The following is a 22,289-nucleotide window of genomic DNA, read 5'->3' as shown; positions in this document are numbered from 1 at the left end:
CACATACATTTCCCCGAGGTCCTGGGTCGATTCTACTCCGTCTATCTCTCCCACCGACATCCCGTCGCCTTGACCAGCCATGGCGCGATTTCAAAATTCGGGTTTTGTAAAACAAACCAAATTTCAGTGACTTGTAATTTTGAGCGCGTTAAGCGTGCTTCGGGTCCGACCCCGCTCCCGACACCAATTGTTACGGCCCGCGGATAAGGATGTTGGTTTGCCGAGCGGATGGCACCGTGGCCTAACAGTTACCCCGATTAACCCGATCCCCGAACGTTGGCCGGGTCGCGCCACAGCTATTCAATAGGGAAAAGACTAAGGCGACACGGATGTGAAGAAGAAGAAGACAAAAAGGTTGGAAATACGAATATAATTTATTTGCTATTTACAGGCTCAAAAAAACCAAGGAGAAGGAAAGATATGAAAATAATTTACAGAAGATATTAGAGACACAGTGAAAATACTAGCTTATCTAACAGGCTTAACTTATTCCCAGGGACAAGACAAAAGACAGACTACGAACACACTTACACGGGGGATGATGATAGGAATGGCAGGAGGTGGATGGCTGGAGGGAGAGGGAGGTCCATCGGGTCCTGCAGCACGATCGGCGCGTTGGGCAGCCACCGTTCCTTCGCGGCCCTGCTCCAAAACGTCCGTCCAGGCCCCAAGCTGCTGTGGCTGCAGTTTCGGTGGCTCAAGCTGCTGTTGATGCAGCTGCGGTGGCTCAAGCTGCTCTCTTCAGGGATCCCTTACTCAACTCTCTTCTCGGTGATCTCTTTGCCGCCACTCTTGTCATGGACCTCCCTTGTCATGGACCTCCCTTGTCATGGACCTCCTTACGCAACTCCTGACCACTCTTGCGCACGCGCTTTTATAACGCCTCCGGCGATCAAGCCGCCGGCCTTCAGGACATGCCCATCGGTGTGCTCACCTCGGCCCTGGTTGGTCGTGCGACCCTCTGGCTCCGCCCTTGATGACGACGGGCGGGCACGCCTTTCTTCCCCGACCCTGCCTCGTGGCCAATGGTGGTTGAAGAAAACCGCCCAAAATGCAGTTGGCCATTGAAATGAAATGAAAGGGGATCTACTCTTATTTTACTTGGTGCAATGGAGTATTTAAATTAATGGGAGACACAGCCTTACCCGAACACACATAATAAGGATATAAGCTACTGAACAAGGGTATTATAGTGTCCTTCAATGTATGCTTTATGGAATTAACTACCGGAACGCCCTTTGACCTTTATACAACAGACTGGAGGCAGGAAGGCGATATTCAAGCAATACTACACAACAATTGGTATACAATACAACACAATCAAAAAAAACTAAATCCTCATATCCGCAACAATATATATATATATATATATATATATATATATATATATATATACACAGTATATATATATATACAGTATATATATATATATTTATATATACTGTATATATAGATATATATATATATATTACACAACAATATATATATATATATATATATACAGTATATATATATATGTATAGTGTATATATATATATATATATATATATATATATATATAGATATATATATATATATATATATATATATATATATATATATATATATATATATACAGTGGAACCTTGACTTACGAGTGCCCCAACTTACGAGTTTTTCAAGATACGAGCCGTCGCTCCGGCGGTTTATTGCTTTGAGATGCGAGCCGAGATCCGAGTTACGAGCTTTCGCCACCCGGTCACGTGGTTATCTTGCCGTTCAAGTACAGTATCTTTGTCGTATAGCGCTGCATTTTAGTTTTCGCATTTCGGTTATTTTGAGTTTTGCCGCCAGGTGGGTTCTGGTCACGTGGTTATCTTGCCTGCCGTGCACGTACAGTATCTCTATCGTATAGCGCTGCATTTTAGTTTTCGCATTTCGGTTATTTTGAGTTTTGCCGCCAGGTGGGTTCTGGTCACGTGGTTATCTTGCCTGCCGTGCACGTACAGTATCTCTATCGTATAGCGCTGCATTTTAGTTTTCGCATTTCGGTTATTTTGAGTTTTGCCGCCAGGTGGGTTCTGGTCACGTGGTTATCTTGCCTGCCGTGCACGTACAGTATCTCTATCGTATAGCGCTGCATTTTAGTTTTCGCATTTCGGTTATTTTGAGTTTTGCCGCCAGGTGGGTTCTGGTCACGTGGTTATCTTGCCTGCCGTGCACGTACAGTATCTCTATCGTATAGCGCTGCATTTTAGTTTTCGCATTTCGGTTATTTTGAGATGCAATCCTCATATCTATATATGAGGGGGGAGGGGGAGGGGGGAGGGGGAGGGGGGAGAAGAGTGGGAGGGGGGAGGGGATGGGGGAGGGGAGTGGGAGGGGGGAGGGGAGTGGGAGGGGGAGGGGGGGCTTCGCCCGGGTTGAATAAGAATAATACAAATATATGATGAAAAGAACATGTATATTTTAGAGCAATATCACAGTACATTTCCTGCATGACGTTTTGTCAATTTTCAATTTCTCAAAACCTCTTGGTGTACAACATTTCTGGTTTTCTTACTTGGTGCCAAGACATAAAGATTGCTTGGTTTTCCAACCCTCGAGCAGCCCACGTACAGCTGGCCATGGGAAGTACCCGACATTGCCGGGCGGGGCAAGGGAGGGGAGGAGGATGGGGAGGGGAGGGGAACGGGGGAGGAGGGGAGGAGAGGGTGGGGAGGGGAGAAGAGGGGGGCAAGGGAGAAGAGGGGGGCAGGGGAGAAGAGGGGAGGAGGGGAGAAGAGGGGGGAGGGGAGAAGAGGAGGGAGGGGGAGGAGAGGGGAGAAGAGGAGGGAGGGGAGGGGAGGAGGATGGGGAGGGGAGGGGAACGGGGGAGGAGGGGAGGAGAGGAGGGGAGGCGAGGGTGGGGGGGGAGGCGAGGGTGGGGGGGGAGGGGAGGCGAGGGTGGGGGGGGAGGGGAGGCGAGGGTGGGGGGTAAGGGGAGGCGAGGGGGGGGAGGGGGAGGAGAGGGTGGGGGGAGGGGTGGAGAGGGTGGGAGGGGAGGAGAGGGTGGGGGGGAGGGGAGGAGAGGGTGGCGGGGGGAGGAGAGGGTGGGGGGGAGGGGAGGAGTGGGGGGGGAGGGGAGAAGTGGGGGGGAGGGGAGGAGGGGGGAGGGGAGGAGTGGGGGGGGGAGGAGTGGGGGGGAGGGGAGGAGTGGGGGGGGAGGGGAGGAGAGGAGTGGGGGGGGGGAGGAGAGGAGTGGGGGGGGAGGAGAGGAGTGGGGGGGGGGAGGGGAGAAGAGGGGGAGAGGGGAGGAGTGGGGGGAGGGGAGAAGAGGAGAGGGGAGAAGAGGAGGGAGGGGGAGGAGGCGAGGGGAGGAGGATAGGGGAACGGCTAGCTTGGCAAGCGATAGCAGGATTTTTATTTTTACCTCAATGAGGGCTATATAATTATATAGTCCGTGCTTGGAGCCTTCAAGTTCAACATAGTTTTTTTATGAAAAATAATGCAGATGTATAACAATCCACCAATGCAAGTTCAGAAATGAATGCAGATCCTTTACTTTGCGATACAAACGCAATTCCCGCCATTTACACTCACGGTCAAGGCCTCCAGAGTGATCGCGCCTCTTCTTCCTCCTTCAACTTCGTCTCACTTCTTTCACTCAAAATGCACGAAATTCTGCCGCATGAAATTATGTAGAGGCCTCGTCGGGGGGATATAAGGTAGATAAGGAAGGCGTTTGTAACAGAAGAATCAAAATAAACGTAGAAGTACAAAAGGAAATTGGAGCTATTCTGGACCCACAGCCAAACCCGACAAACCATTGCAATACACCCCGAACGTCTAGCGCCGCCACAAACTACACCATGGAATTGCAGCTGGCGCGGTTTTTTTTAAACCATTGATATTAAAATAAAACGTAGCCTAAAACCACCGGGATTTTATGCTGATTCCGAATCTGTGTCTAAAACTTTTCTCCGATGTGTAGTTCTTGAGTTTTAAGCGGACATCCAGACAGACACACATATATACACACACACAGACACTCCTCCTTTATATATAGAGATATATATATATATATACAGTGGAACCTTGACTTACGAGTGCCCCAACTTACGAGTTTTTCGAGATACGAGCCGTCGCTCGGGCGGTTTATTGCTTTGAGATGCGAGCCGAGATCTGAGTTACGAGCTTTCGCCACCCGGTCACGTGGTTATCTTGCCGTGCAAGTACAGTATCTGCCGTATATCGCTGCATTTTTGTTTTCGCATGTTGGTTATTTTGAGTTTACGCCACCAGGTGGGTTCTGGTCACGTGGTTATCTTGCCGTGCAAGTACAGTATCTCTGACGTATATCGCTGCATTTTTGTTTTCGCATGTTGGTTATTTTGAGTTTACGCCACCAGGTGGGTTCTGGTCACGTGGTTATCTTGCCGTGCAAGTACAGTATCTCTGACGTATATCGCTGCATTTTTGTTTTCGCATGTTGGTTATTTTGAGTTTACGCCACCAGGTGGGTTCTGGGTCACGTGGTTATCTTGCCGTGCAAGTACAGTATCTCTGACGTATATCGCTGCATTTTTGTTTTCGCATGTTGGTTATTTTGAGTTTACGCCACCAGGTGGGTTCCGGTCACGTGGTTATCTTGCCGTGCAAGTACAGTATCTCTGACGTATATCGCTGCATTTTTGTTTTCGCATTTTGGTTATTTTGGAAAATTTCTTAGTTTTAACCATGGGGCCTAAGAAAGTGAGTGCCAAGTGCAGTGCTGAGAAGAAGAAGAGGATGATGAGCTTGGCTATAAAACACGCAATCGTCGAACAACATGAGCGAGGTGTGCGTGTTGTCGACTTGGTGAGGCGGATGTGAAGGCAGCTGAAGATTTTATTATAACTTTTGCCGAACTGATAGAAGCCGAACGATACATCCCCCAGCAAATCTTCAACTGTGACGAGACAGGGCTCTTCTGGAAAAAGATGCGAGGAGGACGTATATAACGGCAGAGGAGAAGAGCATGCCAGGCCACAACTTGTTCAGAGTGCCGGCGATAGCTCGCCTTCTCTTTGTGGAAAACACGGTACTGAGAAGAAGAAGAGGATGATGTGCTTGGATATAAAACACGCAATCGTCGAAAAACATGAGCGAGGTGTGCGTGTTGTCGACTTGGTGAGGGGGATGTTGAAGGCAGCTGAAGATTTTATTATAACTGAGAAGAAGAAGAGGATGATGTGCTTGGATATAAAACACGCAATCGTCGAAAAACATGAGCGAGGTGTGCGTGTTGTCGACTTGTGAGGCGGATGTGAAGGCAGCTGAAGATTTTATTATAACTTTTGCCGAACTGATAGAAGCCGAACGATACATCCCCCAGCAAATCTTCAACTGTGACGAGACAGGGCTCTTCTGGAAAAAGATGCCGAGGAGGACGTATATAATGGCAGAGGAGAAGAGCATGCCAGGCCACAACTTGTTCAGAGTGCCGGCGATAGCTCGCCTTCTCTTTGTGGAAAACACGGTGAGATCCTTAACATCCAACAACTAATGGGACGCAAACGGGGCGCCCAGTTTAGCGGTACACACATTGATGAATCACCCTGCCTGTGATTCACCCATGACAGGTTATAGCTGGGTCGGGATTCAAACCCAGGCTGGACAGTTTAGACTTTAGAGTCAAGTGTGCGTACCTCCAGTCCAGGCCATCCTGCCAACTTGTATGCTGCATACAGGTGAAATATAAAGCGCGAGATATTTTTATATATACTGTATATTTAAAAAAAAATTGGTGTGGTTTTTGGCGGGCTGGAACGGATTAATAGCATTTCAATGCATTTTAATGGGGAAATTTGATTTGAGAAACGAGCAATTTGAGCTACGAGCTCGGTCACAGAACGAATTAAACTCGTAAGTCAAGGTTCCACTGTATATATATATATATATATATATATATATATATATATATATATATATATATATATATATATATATATATATATATATATATATATATATATATATATATATATATATATATATATATATATATATATATATATATATAATCGTTAGATTAAATAAGACGCGGTCGTAGCTTCAGGACGTCGATCTTTAATTGTCGACAAGCTTTCGACCAACAAAGGTCTTCTTCGACCAACAAAGGTTGGTCGAAAGCTTGTCGACAATTAAAGATCGACGTCCTGAAGCTACGTCCGCGTCTTATTTAATCTAACGATTATATATTCAATACAAATGAGACGCCCTGCTCGTACTTTGGAGTTTCAACTATTTCTTACAGTTATATATATATATATATATATATATATATATATATATATATATATATATATATATATATATATATATATATATATATATATATATATATATATATATATATATATATATATATATATTGTTGCGGATATGAGGATTGAGTTTTTTTTGATTGTGTTGTATTGTATACCAATTGTTGTGTAATATTGCTTGAATATCGCCTTCCTGCCTCCAGTCTGTTGTATAAAGGTCAAAGGGCGTTCCGGTAGTTCATTCCATAAAGCATACATTGAAGGACACTATAATACCCTTGTTCAGTAGCTTATATCCTTATTATGTGTGTTAGGGTAAGGCTGTGTCTCCCATTAATTTAAATACTCCATTGCACCAAGTAAAATAAGAGTAGATCCCCTTTCATTTAATTTCAATGGCCAACTGCATTTTGGGCGGTTTTCTTCAACCACCATTGGCCACGAGGCAGGGTCGAGGAAGAAAGGCGTGCCCGCCGTCGTCATCAAGGGCGGAGCCAGAGGGTCGCGCGACCAACCAGGGCCGAGGTGAGCACACCGATGGGCGTGTCCTGAAGGCCGGCGGCTTGATCGCCGGAGGCGTTATAAAAGCGCGCGCGCAAGAGTGGTCAGGAGTTGCGTAAGGAGGTCCATGACAAGGGAGGTCCATGACAAGAGTGGCGGCAAAGAGATCACCGAGAAGAGAGTTGAGTAAGGGATCCCTGAAGAGAGCAGCTTGAGCCACCGCGGCTGCATCAACAGCAGCTTGAGCCACCGAAACTGCAGCCACAGCAGCTTGGGGCCTGGACGGACGTTTTGGAGCAGGGCCGCGAAGGAACGGCGGCTGCCCAACGTGCCGATCGTGCTGCAGGACCCGTTGGACCTCCCTCTCCCTCCAGCCATCCACCTCCTGCCATTCCTATCATCATCCCCCGTGTAAGTGTGTTCGTAGTCTGTCTTTTGTCTTGTCCCTGGGAATAAGTTAAGCCTGTTAGATAAGCTAGTATTTTCACTGTGTCTCTAATATCTTCTGTAAATTATTTTCTTATCTTTCCTTCTCCTTGGTTTTTTTGAGCCTGTAAATAGCAAATAAATTATATTCGTATTTCCAACCTTTTTGTCTTCTTCTTCTTCACATCCGTGTCGCCTTAGTCTTTTCCCTATTGAATAGCTGTGGCGCGACCCGGCCAACGTTCGGGGATCGGGTTAATCGGGGTAACTGTTAGGCCGCGGTGCCATCCGCTCGGCAAACCAACATCCTTATCCGCGGGCCGTAACAATTGGTGTCGGGAGCGGGGTCGGACCCGAAGCGCGCTTAACGCGCTCAAAATTACAAGTCACTGAAATTTGGTTTGTTTTACAAAACCCGAATTTTGAAATCGCGCCATGGCTGGTCAAGGCGACGGGATGTCGGTGGGAGAGATAGACGGGGTAGAATCGACCCAGGACCTCGGGGAAATGTATGTGGAGGAGGGCAATGAGGAGGTGGTTGAGGAGGTGTCAGGCACGCAAAATGGCGCTCTCGCGCACGAGGTTTCAGGCGCGCAAAATGGCGCCTCGCACATGGCTACGGCGACCGCGACCGTAGCAGCGCCACCGGTGGATTCGAACCTTTTTTTGTTACAAATGGGGGCCCTTATGGACAGGCTAGAAGCCAAAATGGGACAAATTGGGAACCGGATGGATGCTCAGGGTGAGCGATTGGAGGGACAAATGGGACAAATGGGGAACCGGATGGATGCTCAGGGTGAGCGATTGGAGGGCCAAATGGGAGCAATGAGGGACGAAGCGAGGGGTACCGGTGAGGGGTTAGACAAGAAATTTGAGGGGTTAGACAAGAAATTTGAGGGGTTAGACAAGAAATTTAAGGGGTTAGACAATGGGATTGAAGGGGTGAAACATGGGTTAACGGGGGTGGAAAATAGAATGGCTGCCCAGGAGAATCAAATAGAGGGGGTGAAAAATGGGTTAGAGGGGTTAGAAAACAAGATGGAAAACAAATTGCGGGAAATAGGGGAGCAATCCGCCCGAGAAATTAAACAAATGGGAGAGCAGATAGAGGAGGTGAAAATCGGGGTAGAAGCCAAATTGGATGCTCAGAGGGATGAATTAGGACAGATGAGAGTGGCATCTACAAAAGAGATGGAGGAGATGAAAGAGGAGATACGACGAGGTGTAAGTGAGGAGGTCTCGGGGGTACGCGAGGAGGTAAAGCGAGGTGAAAAGCGTATGGAGAAAGAGGTGAGAAATGGAACGGCTAGGTTACAGGGGGGAATAGAAGATCTGACGGAGGAGGTGGAACAGCTGACGGTGGGACAGACGGAGTTAGTGGAGCAGGTACAAAAGAACACTGCGGTACTCGGAGGGTTGAAAGCGACACAAAGAGACATCAAGGACGACTTGATAGCGACACAGAGGCAATGTCAGATGGTACGTGAGGGACTGACAATGAGGTTGGACGAGGTGACAGAGGTAATGGAGACGAAGGACCGGCAGGTGAGGACGCACATAGAAACGGTCAAGGTAGCCTTAGAGGATGAAATTGAGGAGACGCACCGGGAAATAAAAGAGGTGAAGGAAAAATTAGAGAAGGTGGAAGAGGGGGTGAGTGAAATTAAAAAGAGACGGACGGAAACTAAGAGAGAAATACAGGAGGAGGTGATGGAATATGTGCAAGGTCGGTGCTCAAATCGTGATGATGTGCTCGCTAACCAAATAAAGAGTTTGCAGGTGGTGAAGGAGGTGCGGAGACGAGGTGCCAAGGTGAGTGGCGATATACGAGGAAATGTATATGATGTGAGGGGAGCTTCAGTCGGCTTGGGGGTTGATTTGGATCCGGGTGTTCGTGAGAGGCCGTTGGTGAAGTGTGCGACAGGTACGGTGTGCGAAGGAGGAGGTGTGCGAGAATGTCCGACTCTGGGGTGTGTGAGGAAAAAGTGCGCGCCAAGGAGTGAGTGTGCTGTCGAGAGTGAGTTGGTTGTAGCGCGTGTGCGAGGGGGCACATGGAAGCGCGGAGTGGTGAGTGTTACAGAGGATGTAACGAGAGAGTGTACACCTGTGGTGAGTGTTACGGAGGAAGTAACGGGAGAGTGTGCGCAAGAGTGTGCGCGAGAAAGGTGTGTAACGGACGGGTGCATGGGGAAAGAGTGCGCTGTCGAGAGTAAGGGTGAATGCGCGACCGAGAGTGGTGGTGAGAGTAGTAAGAGTGACACGGAGCGTGAGTTGGTGGTGGCAGGTGAGCGAGGATGTACACCTGGAATGGAAGGATGCACACCTGGAATGGTAGAGCGTGTGTGGGAATGCACACTTGAGTTGGTCGTGACGCCCGTGGTTGGGTGTGCAAGTGAGAGCACACCTGTGATTGTCACAGAGGAGGTGACCGAGGAGGGGGCGCGAAGAGGTGTGTTGGTGAGGTGTGCGAACGACGAGTGTGTGCCAAGGTGTTCGGTGGTCAGGTGTGTGACCAGGTCTGTGAGCAGAATGAGTGTACCTGGGTGTGTAAGAGAAGGTGCAATGACGAGGAGCATGGGGACAGCTGGATGTATGAGCAAGGAACGGGCTGCGGGGTGTAAGCATGCAGGTGAGGCATCGACGGTAACCGGGTTAGCAGTTAGAGCGACGTATAGCCGAATCAGTCCCTCGGTGCGCGTCGGGCAGCTTCGCGTGCCGCGAGGGCCAGCGGGGATCCGAACCACGGCGGTTTCGAAAGAACCGCCGTACGCGATCCACGCTGGGCCTCGCTTTGAACGGCCGCGTCCGTGCTCCACTAGGCGGAGCGGGCAGCCCGATAGGAAGGGTCGTCATGGAGACCCCTTTTTGTTGAGGCGTTCCGGCAGGTCGAGATCGGGCCATTGGATGGCTCCGTGCCGAGGTGGTGCGTGGGATCTCGGCCCGAGTAAACCTCCTTCCCTTCACCGAGTGTCGGACGCATCCAGCCGCCGGCACCAAACAACCCGCATTCATTGCTCGGCTTTACGAAGCCGAGCTTTGGAAGTGAATTGGCGCACCGAGAGGCACTAGTAAGTAGACTGTGATGACGAGGATAGTGTTTTGGCCCCGAAATTAGAAAAACAAAAGCAGTGTATGAGTGAGTGATGGTGATGAGTGTTGTATTGACCGAATGGTCCTGGGAGGAAGGAAGGTGCAGGTGGCACCAGGTGTGATTGCACAGGTGTGCAACAACAGGTGAATGGAGAATGGTTGTGTGGAATACATGGAGTGTGGAATACATGGAGTGTGGAATACATGGAGTGTGGAATACATGGAGTGTGGAATACATGGAGTGTGGAATACATGGAGTGTGGAATATATGGAGTATTGGAATGGATGGTCGTGGAGTGAGTATGATGGAAACTATGGAGTGGAGTGGATGGTGCGAAGGTGTAAATGGGGGAAGGATGGACCCCCATCACGAATACCCGGGGAGGGTAGTGTAAGTGTTAGGTAGAGGGTATAGGTAAATTGTGGTTGGATATTGGCATCTGTGGTGTGGGTGAAAGAATGGTATTTGGATGGGTGCATTAGTGTTGTGGAAATGGCTGGGCGTGTAGCCTGTTAGTGTGTGTAGTTGGGTTGGGCACTCCACCACTGTGAGGATGTCGGCCAGGTGAGGCCGCAGGTGGGCTCTGGGAGCCGGTAGAGTTGTTGTGGATGGGGCCCGAGGATCCAGAGGACGGACCCGGGTAGCCCAGTGCCAGACGGCACCGAGGGGTGACCGAGCCAGGAGGGGCCTTCCCCAGTAGATAGGTTAGGTTAAGGAGCAGGTAAGCTCGGGTGGCAACTACAGTGGTGGAGGTGTGCAGGTGGGTAGACCTGCTGGGAGAGCTACACGTCTCAGCCCAGAAATTGTGCAGGGGCACCGGGAGATGAATCGGGGGAGTGAGACCCCAAATTGAGAAGCACCACAGTTTGGTCAATGGGAATTGGTTTTTAGAACCCATAGTGTAAGTTGGCCAATGGATTGGCAGGGAAAGACCCCGGGTAGTGTAAAGTGTGTTAAAGTCATTTAGAGGATAGTTAGGATTGAAGTCTCCTCGCACCATCTACATGCACTCACCTGAGATGACGTACCTCCACACCATGCCAGGTTGTTTTAATTATTTTTGATGCAAATGTTTGGAATGTGAGACGCATCATGACGTGGGTGTGACATTGTGCTTATGTTCCATCTCTTCCTCCTTATGAGGATTGATGATGAATTGGGTGATGGCAAATTTTGGATAGAGGGATTGTGGAGACGAATTTGGTATAGAAGAGATATGGGGAGACGTGACAGTAGTGACGAATTTGTAAATGTGTAGATTTTGTACATATGGGGTAAGGGCAAGGGTAGTGTAGGTGACAGGGGGGGTGACGTACGGTAGGGACGAGCTTTCTCACTTCGCTCTCCGTACGCACTTCGCCTTGCATTGCCTTTGTTGATGTGTACCCTTGTGACCTTACCCCTCGCTCATCTGTCTTTATCCCCTTTTGTCTCCCACATGAGGACCTGTGCGCCATTGGGCGCCGAGGGGAGCGTGCGTGAGTCGGCCATTGTGCGCCCGAACCTCTCGCAACCACAGCTGTCTGCATCGATGCACCACATTATGGACCACACGTCTGTGGCCGAGCACCACTTATGGACCCCATGGGTTGGGGCATGGCCCCTCTACTGGAACCGGCCATGAAGGCCCGAAATCTTGCTGGCGGACCTTGATCACAGGGCACCGATGCCCCACAGGTGAACCACACTAGTCGGCCCTGTGGGCCATAAATAAAATAAATAAAAATGGACACGTTGGGTGCATTTTAATAGTGCAAATAGGCCGCCAGCAAAGAAGATGACAACAACTGGAAGAAATAGTAATAGCCAGCAGAGGGAGCCGAAGAGCAAGAGACCACCTGCAGGGTTAGGGGTTGTTGGTTTATTTTTATTCATAAACAATGATGACTGTGCACCGATTGGTGCTTGAGGGTGTGTTGGTGCGTTTTGGGTGCTTTCATGGTGCATTGATGCAGAGCAGACTGTCTCCCCCCCCAGAAAGAACAATCCCAGGTCCTGGGTTAGTTTTGTAAATAAAAGCAGAGTCATTGTAAATAATGCTCCCCACCGTAAGTGTATAGTTCGAAGACCATTCCGCAATTCGGTTAGCTGTGGGCGTGAGTCTGTTAGGTAGGGTGCAATGGAGCAGCGGGACATATTTATTTATGTTTTAAAACTGTCGCACTCAGGGTCAGGTTAAAAGTAGAGGCAACTACACCTACGTGTCACACTAAATTAAAGTTATAGGCCCGGGACGTGCCTAAGAGGAGGAGGGTGCAGTGTTGCGGATATGAGGATTGAGTTTTTTTTTATTGTGTTGTATTGTATACCAATTGTTGTGTAATATTGCTTGAATATCGCCTTCCTGCCTCCAGTCTGTTGTATAAAGGTCAAAGGGCGTTCCGGTAGTTAATTCCATAAAGCATACATTGAAGGACACTATAATACCCTTGTTCAGTAGCTTATATCCTTATTATGTGTGTTAGGGTAAGGCTGTGTCTCCCATTAATTTAAATACTCCATTGCACCAAGTAAAATAAGAGTAGATCCCCTTTCATTTCATTTCAATGGCCAACTGCATTTTGGGCGGTTTTCTTCAACCACCATTGGCCACGAGGCAGGGTCGGGGAAGAAAGGCGTGCCCGCCCGTCATCATCAAGGGCGGAGCCAGAGGGTCACGCGACCAACCAGGGCCGAGGTGAGCACACCGATGGGCGTGTCCTGAAGGCCGGCGGCTTGATCGCCGGAGGCGTTATAAAAGCGCGCGCGCAAGAGTGGTAAGGAGGTCCATGACAAGGGAGGTCCATGACAAGGGAGGTCCATGACAAGAGTGGCGGCGAAGAGATCACCGAGAAGAGAGTTGAGTAAGGGATCCCTGAAGAGAGCAGCTTGAGCCACCGCGGCTGCATCAACAGCAGCTTGAGCCACCGAAACTGCAGCCACAGCAGCTTGGGGCCTGGACGGACGTTTTGGAGCAGGGCCGCGAAGGAACGGTGGCTGCCCTACGTGCCGATCGTGCTGCAGGACCCGTTGGACCTCCCTCTCCCTCCAGCCATCCACCTCCTGCCATTCCTATCATCATCCCCCGTGTAAGTGTGTTCGTAGTCTGTCTTTTGTCTTGTCCCTGGGAATAAGTTAAGCCTGTTAGATAAGCTAGTATTTTCACTGTGTCTCTAATATCTTCTGTAAATTATTTTCTTATCTTTCCTTCTCTTTGGTTTTTTTGAGCCTGTAAATAGCAAATAAATTATATTCGTATTTCCAACCTTTTTGTCTTCTCCTTCTTCACATCCGTGTCGCCTTAGTCTTTTCCCTATTGAATAGCTGTGGCGTGACCCGGCCAACGTTCGGGGATCGGGTTAATCGGGGTAACTGTTAGGCCGCGGTGCCATCCGCTCGGCAAACCAACATCCTTATCCGCGGGCCGTAACAATATATATATATATATATATATGCCGTATATATATATATATATATATATAAATCTATCTTTATATCTATCTATGTATCTATCTGTATATCTATATATCTCTATATATGTATATATACATACTAGCAGGAGTACCGGTCGTTGCCGGGGGGGGAGGAAGCGGGAGAGGGAGAAGGGAGTGGAAGGGGTAGGGAAGGGGAGATGAGGGGAGAGGGAGGGGAAAGATATACTACATATCCATCCTTTGGGGGTGGGGGGTGGCTTTGACAGGCCCCTCCGTTTTGAGGGAGGGGGGGGGGGGGAGGGCAGAAGGAAAATTATTCCCGTGCAAAGAGTGCTTAATAAGTTATCTTTGGCTCGCTTCCCACAGCCCCTCCTAATTTCTTTCATAGGGTAATTAAGTGCGAGTCAGTAAGTGTTAAGGCTGGAACGGTAACGCCTGCCAGTGAACCTTGTAGGAGCTACGGTTCCGGGGGAAGGGGGGGGGGGGCTGTGTTACATTTGTAGGGGTAGCCATGGAATACCTTAGGCCAGGTAAGTTTGTATAGGGTAGTGTGTTCTGACTGTCGTGAAGAAGAAGAAACCTTCCTGTAACTAAGTTAGGCCTGGATGTCCGTGTAAGTGTATATTTGTCTCCATGCAAGGGGTGGAGCTATGCTAATTAGTTAGGGTATAAAGGTAACTTTCCCAGTGTGTAAATTGCCTCTGTGATTTTCCCATCGTTCCTTATGACACTTACAACACCAGCCATGCATTCAGCACCAAAATTAAACCCCACGATCGCCGACCGGATTCGAATATTACCACTGACGCCAAACAGCCAAGCCATCTCAAGAGGCATCAAGAAGGGCAGTGAGGCCCCGCCCTGAAAGGAGTGATTGATAGCCCGAGACTGATGCGATGGCGCTCTTTTATTAGAGCGCGGGCGACGTCAGAGAGAACATTCTAGCGCCAGGGACAAAAAGGACACGTCCCGCCATTTTCGCTCTCTCTTGCGCTGAGTTTGATTGTGGGCGGATGCACTTCTCTCTCTCTTTCTATCCCGGGCTGGTCGCAGTTATACTCTCGCTTGTCCTGGTCTCATTTTCGCTTTCCCTGTTCCGGGCTGCGGGAAAGGAGGACGCAACTCTCTCTCTTTTGCTGTTGGCTCGTGGTGGTTGCGCTTGGTACAGTGTGCACCTGAGAGGAACATCGGGGCTCGGTGCAGCCGAGCAGGAAGGTCGAGGAGGGAGCGCCGGCTGGTTCACATCGCGTCGGCGGCTGGCGGCGAACGACTTCGCGCCCAGGCGTGGTTTCCCGCTCAGAGACTCGAGGACCCGTTCGACGACTGACAGGGTTCGAGGGCCGCTTGAGGAGCCTGTGTGTGTGTGTGTATATATATATATATATACAGACTTGGCATTTAATATGGAATATTTTTTTTGTGGGGGTGAACTTACTTTTCAAGATGTCTTAGAACCAAAAGTTCATTGGAATTATGTTGAAATTATTCTAGATTTTGTTAATGTGACCTTTAAAAGAAACAAAAACCACATTTGACATTTCGAAACAAATAAATTGATCCTTGAAAGTGATGTCAACTGATATCGAACTCAATTCATGGACAGTACTGTGTTAAACTTCTGTATGTTTTCCAGAAGTATCTCTTTATTTTGCACATTAGCCAAAAAATTTTTTAACACAAACAAAAGTTAAATTACGACTGGTATTACGGACAGTAAAATTACAGTTCAGTACTTCGTGTAACCTCCACGAGCATTCAGGAGAGCACGTACACGTTGAGGTATGCTGTCCACGAGATTTGCCAAGGTTTGGACAGGAATCGCTTGCCATGCAGTGACAATAGCCTGCTGCTATTCACGCACAGAGGTCGGCTGCTGGTCCAAGTGGTCGATTTGACGCACTAATTCTGCCCACAAGTTCTCTATCGGATTCATATCCGGGGACATGGCAGGCCACTCCATATGCTCTACACCACGGTCAGCAAGAAAGTGTTGGATCATGCGAGCACGATGAGGCCGTGCATTGTCATCTTGGAAGACAAAGTTTCCTCGAAAGGCTGCACGAGCAAATAGAAGCAATGTTTCTTCCAGAATGGCCCTGTACTTGAACTGGTTCAGGTTTCCATTCAGAACAACCAGGTCAGTTTTTCCCCCTGCATGAAAAGCAGCACAAATGGTCACCCCACCACCTCCAGCTTGGACTCTTGGCACTATACAATCTTTGTTGTAGGCTTCATGCACTTGTCTGCGCATTCGGACGCGGCCATCTTGACGATAGACCAGAAATCTAGACTCGTCACTGAAAGTCACGTGATTCCAGTGTCCTGGCTGCCATTGATGGTGCTCTCTGGCCCACTGCAATCGGTGCTGGCGGTGTTGTCTGGTCAGGCATGGCTTTCTCAGGGGACGCCTGGCACGATAGCCTGCTTGAACCAGTCGTTGGTTGACTAGCCTTCTGGATACAGGCACGTTTGTCAGTTGCTGCCACTCAGCCCTAAGCCGATTAGCTGACTTGGTACGGCCATTGCGGACTTACCGGTGCAGCTGGCGATCATCCCTCCTTGTGGTTCTGCGGGGACGTCCGCAGACGTCCGCAGACGTATATCTATATATATATACTGTATATATATATATATATATATACGGTGTATATATATATATATATATATGTATATATATATATATATATAATACTAGCAGAAGTACCCGGCATTGCCGGGAGGGGGAAGGGAGGGGAGGGGGGAAGGGGAGGGGAGGGGAACAGAGGGGGAGGGGAGGATAGGGTGGGGAGGGGAGAAGAGGGGGGGAGGGGGAGGAGGAGAGGGGAGAAGAGGGGGGGATGGGGAGGGGGAGGGGCAGGGGAAGGGGGTAGGGGGGAGTCAAGTCGGAAGTCATTGTCGTCAATTGAATGTCGCATTTATTTTTTATTCCCTGTCAAATGGCATTGGTCCCGCATTCCGAACCTGGAAGTCGCAAGTCATTGTCGTCAAAGTTGAAAAATTAACGTTACGAAATACGCTGATGACGTCATAATTTTAAAACCCGAAGGTTTTTAAAACATTTAAGGTGTGCTGTAGTTTCTCTGGGACGTACTGATTCCGAATATGAAGTTGAAAAATCAACGTTCCGAAATACGCTGAAGACGTCATAATTTTAAAATGCGAAGTTTTTTAAATTTTAAGGTGTGCTGTAGTTGCTCTGAGACGTACTGATTCCGAATATGCCTTTGGTTTTGCTCTGCGATGAGTAGTTCTCGAGTTATAAGAGGACAAACAAACAAACATACTTTACTGCTTTATATATATAGATAATATAATATATAGATATAGATATATAGATATCATACCTGCTGTTTGCATTGTGAGCAGAAACAAAAAGTTGGACCGTCTATGAATTCCGATCATCATCCTTTGGGTCAGCCAATTACAAGTGCCCAAGCAAGGTAAGAACTTCCTCTTTCTTTCAATTGATTTGAAATCCAACCAATAATAATCACTCATTTTCAACAGTTTGTATTTTGAAGAATTATAGAATGGGAAGAAATGTTTTTAAGCTGCTTGGTTATTCTCAAAATGATGTTGCTATTAGTCCTTATCATTGACGCAATGCTTTGCTGCTTCTCCCCCCCAGGCCGCTCTGTACACCAAGACATGCCTGGATGCCACAGCAGAGAGATCAACAGACCAGACAACCGCCAGCTACAACTGGGACACTGGCTCAGGCCAATGTAAATATGAGGGCAGAGGGACATTATGAGAGGAGGTAAAATAACTGATGCATATCAATATTTAGAGAATGATAAAGTTGTCTTTTTGCTCTCATGAGCCAAGCTCGTTCAGCTGTGAACGTTCATCATCTGTGATTTCAGATGAGCAGTCAGGTCACAATAGTGGGTCACAATAGTGCTGCAAGTGGGACAATCAGTTTTATGGAAACTAGCAGGTACTTTTTAACTTTGAGGAATACAGCTTTTCTTCCCAACAGCTTTGTGGATAATATTTTGTGTGTGTGTGTCTGTGTGTGTGTCTGTGTGTGTGTGTGTGTGTGTGTGTGTGTGTGTGTGTGTGTGTGTGTGTGTGTGTGTGTGTGTGTGTGTGTGTGTGTATGTATGTATTAATGTATGTATGTACAGTATGTATGCATTATGTATGTGTGTATGTATATGTATGCATACTGTACATTATATATATATATATATATATATATATATATATATATATATATATATATATATACACACACACAGTCGGACCTCAACATTCACGGACCCCACATATTCGTGGTTCATAACATGTGACCTGCTTCTGTATTCGTGGTTAGAAAAATATATATATTTTTTACAAATCAGGACTGGTCGGATATCCACCGCCGCTGGTATTAATTCAGCCTAGGAATTCTTCCACATAAACCTGCTCTCTCTTATGCATGAATTCATCCCATCTCATCTTCACTTATCTTAACTTGGGTACTCTGATCTGTGCTGTGAGGCAGTTGCTTTAAAACAACTTGAATTCTCCTCCTGGAAGGCAAATCCAACTGAAGACAACCTAAGAGCATTCCATAAAGCTTGCATCAAGTGTGTCTACTCTCTCCTAAGCCAGAAAACAACATCTGTCCAATCTCAAGAATGAGATTTCAAACTTGTCTCCTTCCTCTAAAACCTCGCGGTGCTTTGTCAAGACTTGCACACTCTGCCCTCGCCATGCTTTGTCCCCCTCAGGTATCTGCAGGATGCACGTGGTCCAGTAGCAACCCCCACCTAGTGAAACTTCCTAAATCCAGAACCACTGCTCACTCATTTATTCCTCTTTTTCCCACCTGTGGAACCATCTTCCATAATGTCACCAATAAGACAGTGCATTCAGAAAGTATTCAGACCCCTTCACTTTTTTCACATTTTGTTATGTTGCAGCCTTATGCTGAAATCGTTTAAATTCATGTTTTCCCACATCAATCTACACTCAATACCCCATAATGACAAAGAGAAAACAGGATTTTAGAAAGTTTTGCAAATTTATTAAAAAGAAAAAACTGAAATATCACATTGACATAAGTATTCATACCCTTTGCTATGACACTTGAAATTTAGCTCAGGTGCCTCCCATTTCTCTTGATCATCTTTGAGATGTTTCTACACCTTGATTGGATTCCACCTGCGGTAAATTCAATTTATTGGCCATGATTTGGAAAGGCACACACCTGTCTATATAAGGTCTCACAGCTGACAATGCATATCTGAGCAAAAACCAAGCCATGAGGTCGAAGGAACTGCCTGCAGAGCTCAGAGACAGGATTGTGTCGAGGCACAGATCTGGGGAAGCCGACAAAAAAAATTCTGCTGCATTGAAGATTCCCAAGAGCACAGTGGCCTCCATAATTCTTAAATGGAAGAAGTTTGGAACAACCAGGACTCTTCCTAGAGCTGGCCGCTCGGCCAAACTGAGCAATGGGGGAGAAGGGCCTTGGTAAGAGAGGTGACCAAGAACCCAATGGTCACTCTGGCTGAGCTCCAGAGATCCTGTGTGGAGATGGGAGAAACTTCCAGAAGGACAACCATCACTGCAACACTCCACTGATCTGGGCTATATGGCATCGTTACGTTATTAATATGAAAATTATATTATTTTTTAAAAACCGAGGTGAATTACTTACTGCGCTTTTACACCGGTTCAATTCATCAACTTTCCATTCACGACATTGGGATTAAAGTGTTATGGTTATATTTACTCTAATATTATTATTATTACGAAAACGATACTACTGAAACGATATCACTGTATTAAGAAACCTGGGTTTAATTTGTCCGAAGCGAGTCATAACTCCTAAGGCCGAAACATACCGTATTGTTGGAAGAGCCGTAAGGGTGATGCTTTCGATATTTGATGATCATTTTAACAATCAGTTTGTTTGTGTTTCACACTGAATGAAAAACGTAAAGGTAGGGCATGGCGATTGTGATATATGACAGTTTCGACGATATGTTCAGCATGAACGGCATATACACTACTCACAATAAGTTAGGGATATTGGCAGGTTCTTCGGTGTGGTTGATTTTGTGTATTAATTATGTTGAAAAAAGTTGTTGGTCCTAATTCTATGGTTATTAATGAGTGTGAAAAAGCAGCATTCTTGATTTCAATACCCTAACCCTAACCCCTATAAAAAAAAAAAACTCACTCCCACAATATCCCTAACTTATTGTGAGTAGTGTAAATCAAAATGACGGTGCGTGGAGAGTCAGCTGCCGTACCGCCGTAATGACATCAGACGTAATCACATCACCCTGCCATGTGACCAGATTCTCAGCTCTGATTGGTATACGTTTGAGGGGACATACATACATACAAACGTACATACAGACGGACAAAACTGTTCTAGACGGCTCTGCCCAGTGGGCTACGCTGTAAAAATATTCTCCCATTGAAACAATGCCCCCACATTCGCGGATTCTACATTCACGGCATTTTCCAGGAACGCATCCCCCACGAATGTCGGGGTCCCACTGTATGTATGTATGTATGTATGTATGTATGTATGTATGTATGTGGGACAGCTTGAGTTTAGAAGTGAGAATGCGCCACACAGATGAGGCTGAGATTGCCAGTCCTCAGGAACACCGACGGTGGGATTTGTTCGGATTTTCGATATCAGAATCTCTCACAAGATCAAAGTTCCGTTGGTCCTTGGTAACACTTGGTGGGCGTCCACTGTTGCCTTTATTTTGATTTTTCACACTTCCATGTGCTTGGAAGTGCTCCTCAAACCACTGAACGCTCCCATTGGATGGTCCATTATGGGCGTGAACATAATACTGACAGTATCATTGGTGCACCTGCACGTAGGATTTTGTCTCAAACCACAAAGTCACGATTTTCATTTTTGTTCCACTGTGAACACCATAGTTGATGTAGGGTCCGACTGACTAATTGTTAGACATGGCAAACCACCACCACCACCAACATAACCTGCAAGAGAGATGTGTACAGCATTATAAACGTCAGAATATCAGGCTGCTCAAATAGTCCATTTTTTCTGAAACACCCTTGTATACACTACCGGTCAAAAGTTTTGGAACACCTCAATTTTTCCGGTTTTTATTGAAATTTACGCAGTTTAATGTCTCAATGTACTCTAAAATTAAGCATAGAACAAATAAACAATTGGAGATAAAAACGAAATCATAGAATCATTTTGTTTAACAAAATTTAATTTAAATTTTTGACTTGGCAAAGTAGCCACCTTTTGCAGATATAACCGCCGAACACACTCGTGGCATCCTTTCTTCAATGGAAATCAAATATTGTTCGGGAAGTTCTTCCCAACACTGTTGCAGAAGTTCCCACAAATGTGTTGCACTTTTAGGATGCTTTGCTTTCACCCTTCTATCCAGTTCATCCCAAACCAGCTCGATGGGGTTTAAGTCTGGAGACTGTGCTGGCCATTCCATGATTTGAAGTCTACTGTTTTGTTATTTTCCTCGAAGGTAGTTTTGACATAGCCTGGAGGTGTGTTTAGGGTCATTATCTTGCTGCAGGATGAACCCCTGACCAACTAGGCGTATACCAGAGGGTATTGCATGGCGCTGCAAAATGCTGTGGTAGCCCTTTTGGTTCAGGGTGCCAGTCACTCTGTGCAAGTCGCCGACTCTGGATCCAGCAAAAGAGCCCCAGACCATCACGCTTCCTCCTCCATGTTTGACAGTTGGTGTCACACACTGAGGAACCATCCTTTCGCCTACTCGACGGCGTACAAAAACCCTGCATGATCAACCAAAGATTTCAAATTTTGATTCATCGGTCTATAAGACCTTCTTCCAGTCTTCAGTAGTCCACTGGCGGTGCTTCATGGCCCAAGCAAGCTTTTTTTTCTTATTTTGCCATCTTAGCAATGGCTTTCTTGCTGCCACTCGACCTGTCAAACCTGCAGCTCGAAGTCTTCTCTTCACAGTTGAAACTGAAACTTGCTTACTTCGACCAGTGTTAAGCTGTGCTTGAAGCTGTTGTCCTGTGAGCCGCCTATCACGCAAGCTGTTGACTCTCAGAAACTTGTCTTCTGATTCTGTTGTGGCTTTGGGTCTGCCAGACCTCTTCCTGTCAGTTTCCTCCAGTTTCCAATATACTACATCCTGCAGTGCAATATTGTCCAAATAATGCTTCAGAGGGTGTAATAACAGTCTGTTCCAATACTGCTTTTATACAGACAGGGGATTTGTAATCAAGTAATCATCAGAGTTTGGGACACCTGGAGGAATTGTTTGCATCAACTTTCAAGGCTTAATTTACTTACATTGCTGCAGAACAGCTGTAAGTTGTTAACTCATTACTTGTTCCCTGAAGAAGGCCTTTTTTTTTTTTTTACAATATAACTGTGTAATTTACATTATTTTCCCGTTTTTGCTGACCGAAACTTTTTTTTTAACCTCGAGCAGTTTACTGCTTACCTTCGTACCATTTCAGGTTATTCACTGGACTTTAAATGCTTAAATTTCAACAAAAACTAGAAAAATTGAGGTTATCTAAAACTTTTGACCGGTAGTGTGTAGCAATAACAAATTTGACTTGACTGTTCCAATAATGAAACAGAAAACGAAATAC

The 22,289-nt window shown here is 46.9% G+C and overlaps 1 protein-coding gene across 1 annotated transcript in view; it reads left to right on the top strand.

Annotated features, from left to right (window-relative positions):
- Positions 1-22,289, top strand: part of LOC137421197 (voltage-dependent N-type calcium channel subunit alpha-1B) — a 394,582-nt gene that overhangs the window by 346,131 nt on the left and 26,162 nt on the right. Inside the window, exons 45-46 of the mRNA XM_078771756.1 lie at positions 17,064-17,137; positions 17,326-17,422. Of these exons, the coding sequence (XP_078627882.1) occupies positions 17,064-17,137; positions 17,326-17,422 (171 nt within the window). The remainder of the gene's footprint in view (positions 1-17,063; positions 17,138-17,325; positions 17,423-22,289) is intronic.

Source organism: Myxine glutinosa, chromosome 2, assembly GCF_964187855.1.
Source record: "Myxine glutinosa chromosome 2, kmMyxGlut1.1, whole genome shotgun sequence".
Lineage (NCBI taxonomy): Eukaryota > Metazoa > Chordata > Myxini > Myxiniformes > Myxinidae > Myxine > Myxine glutinosa.
The sequence above is the reverse complement of the archived record's forward strand: the minus strand, read 5'-3'. Positions and strand labels throughout refer to the sequence as shown.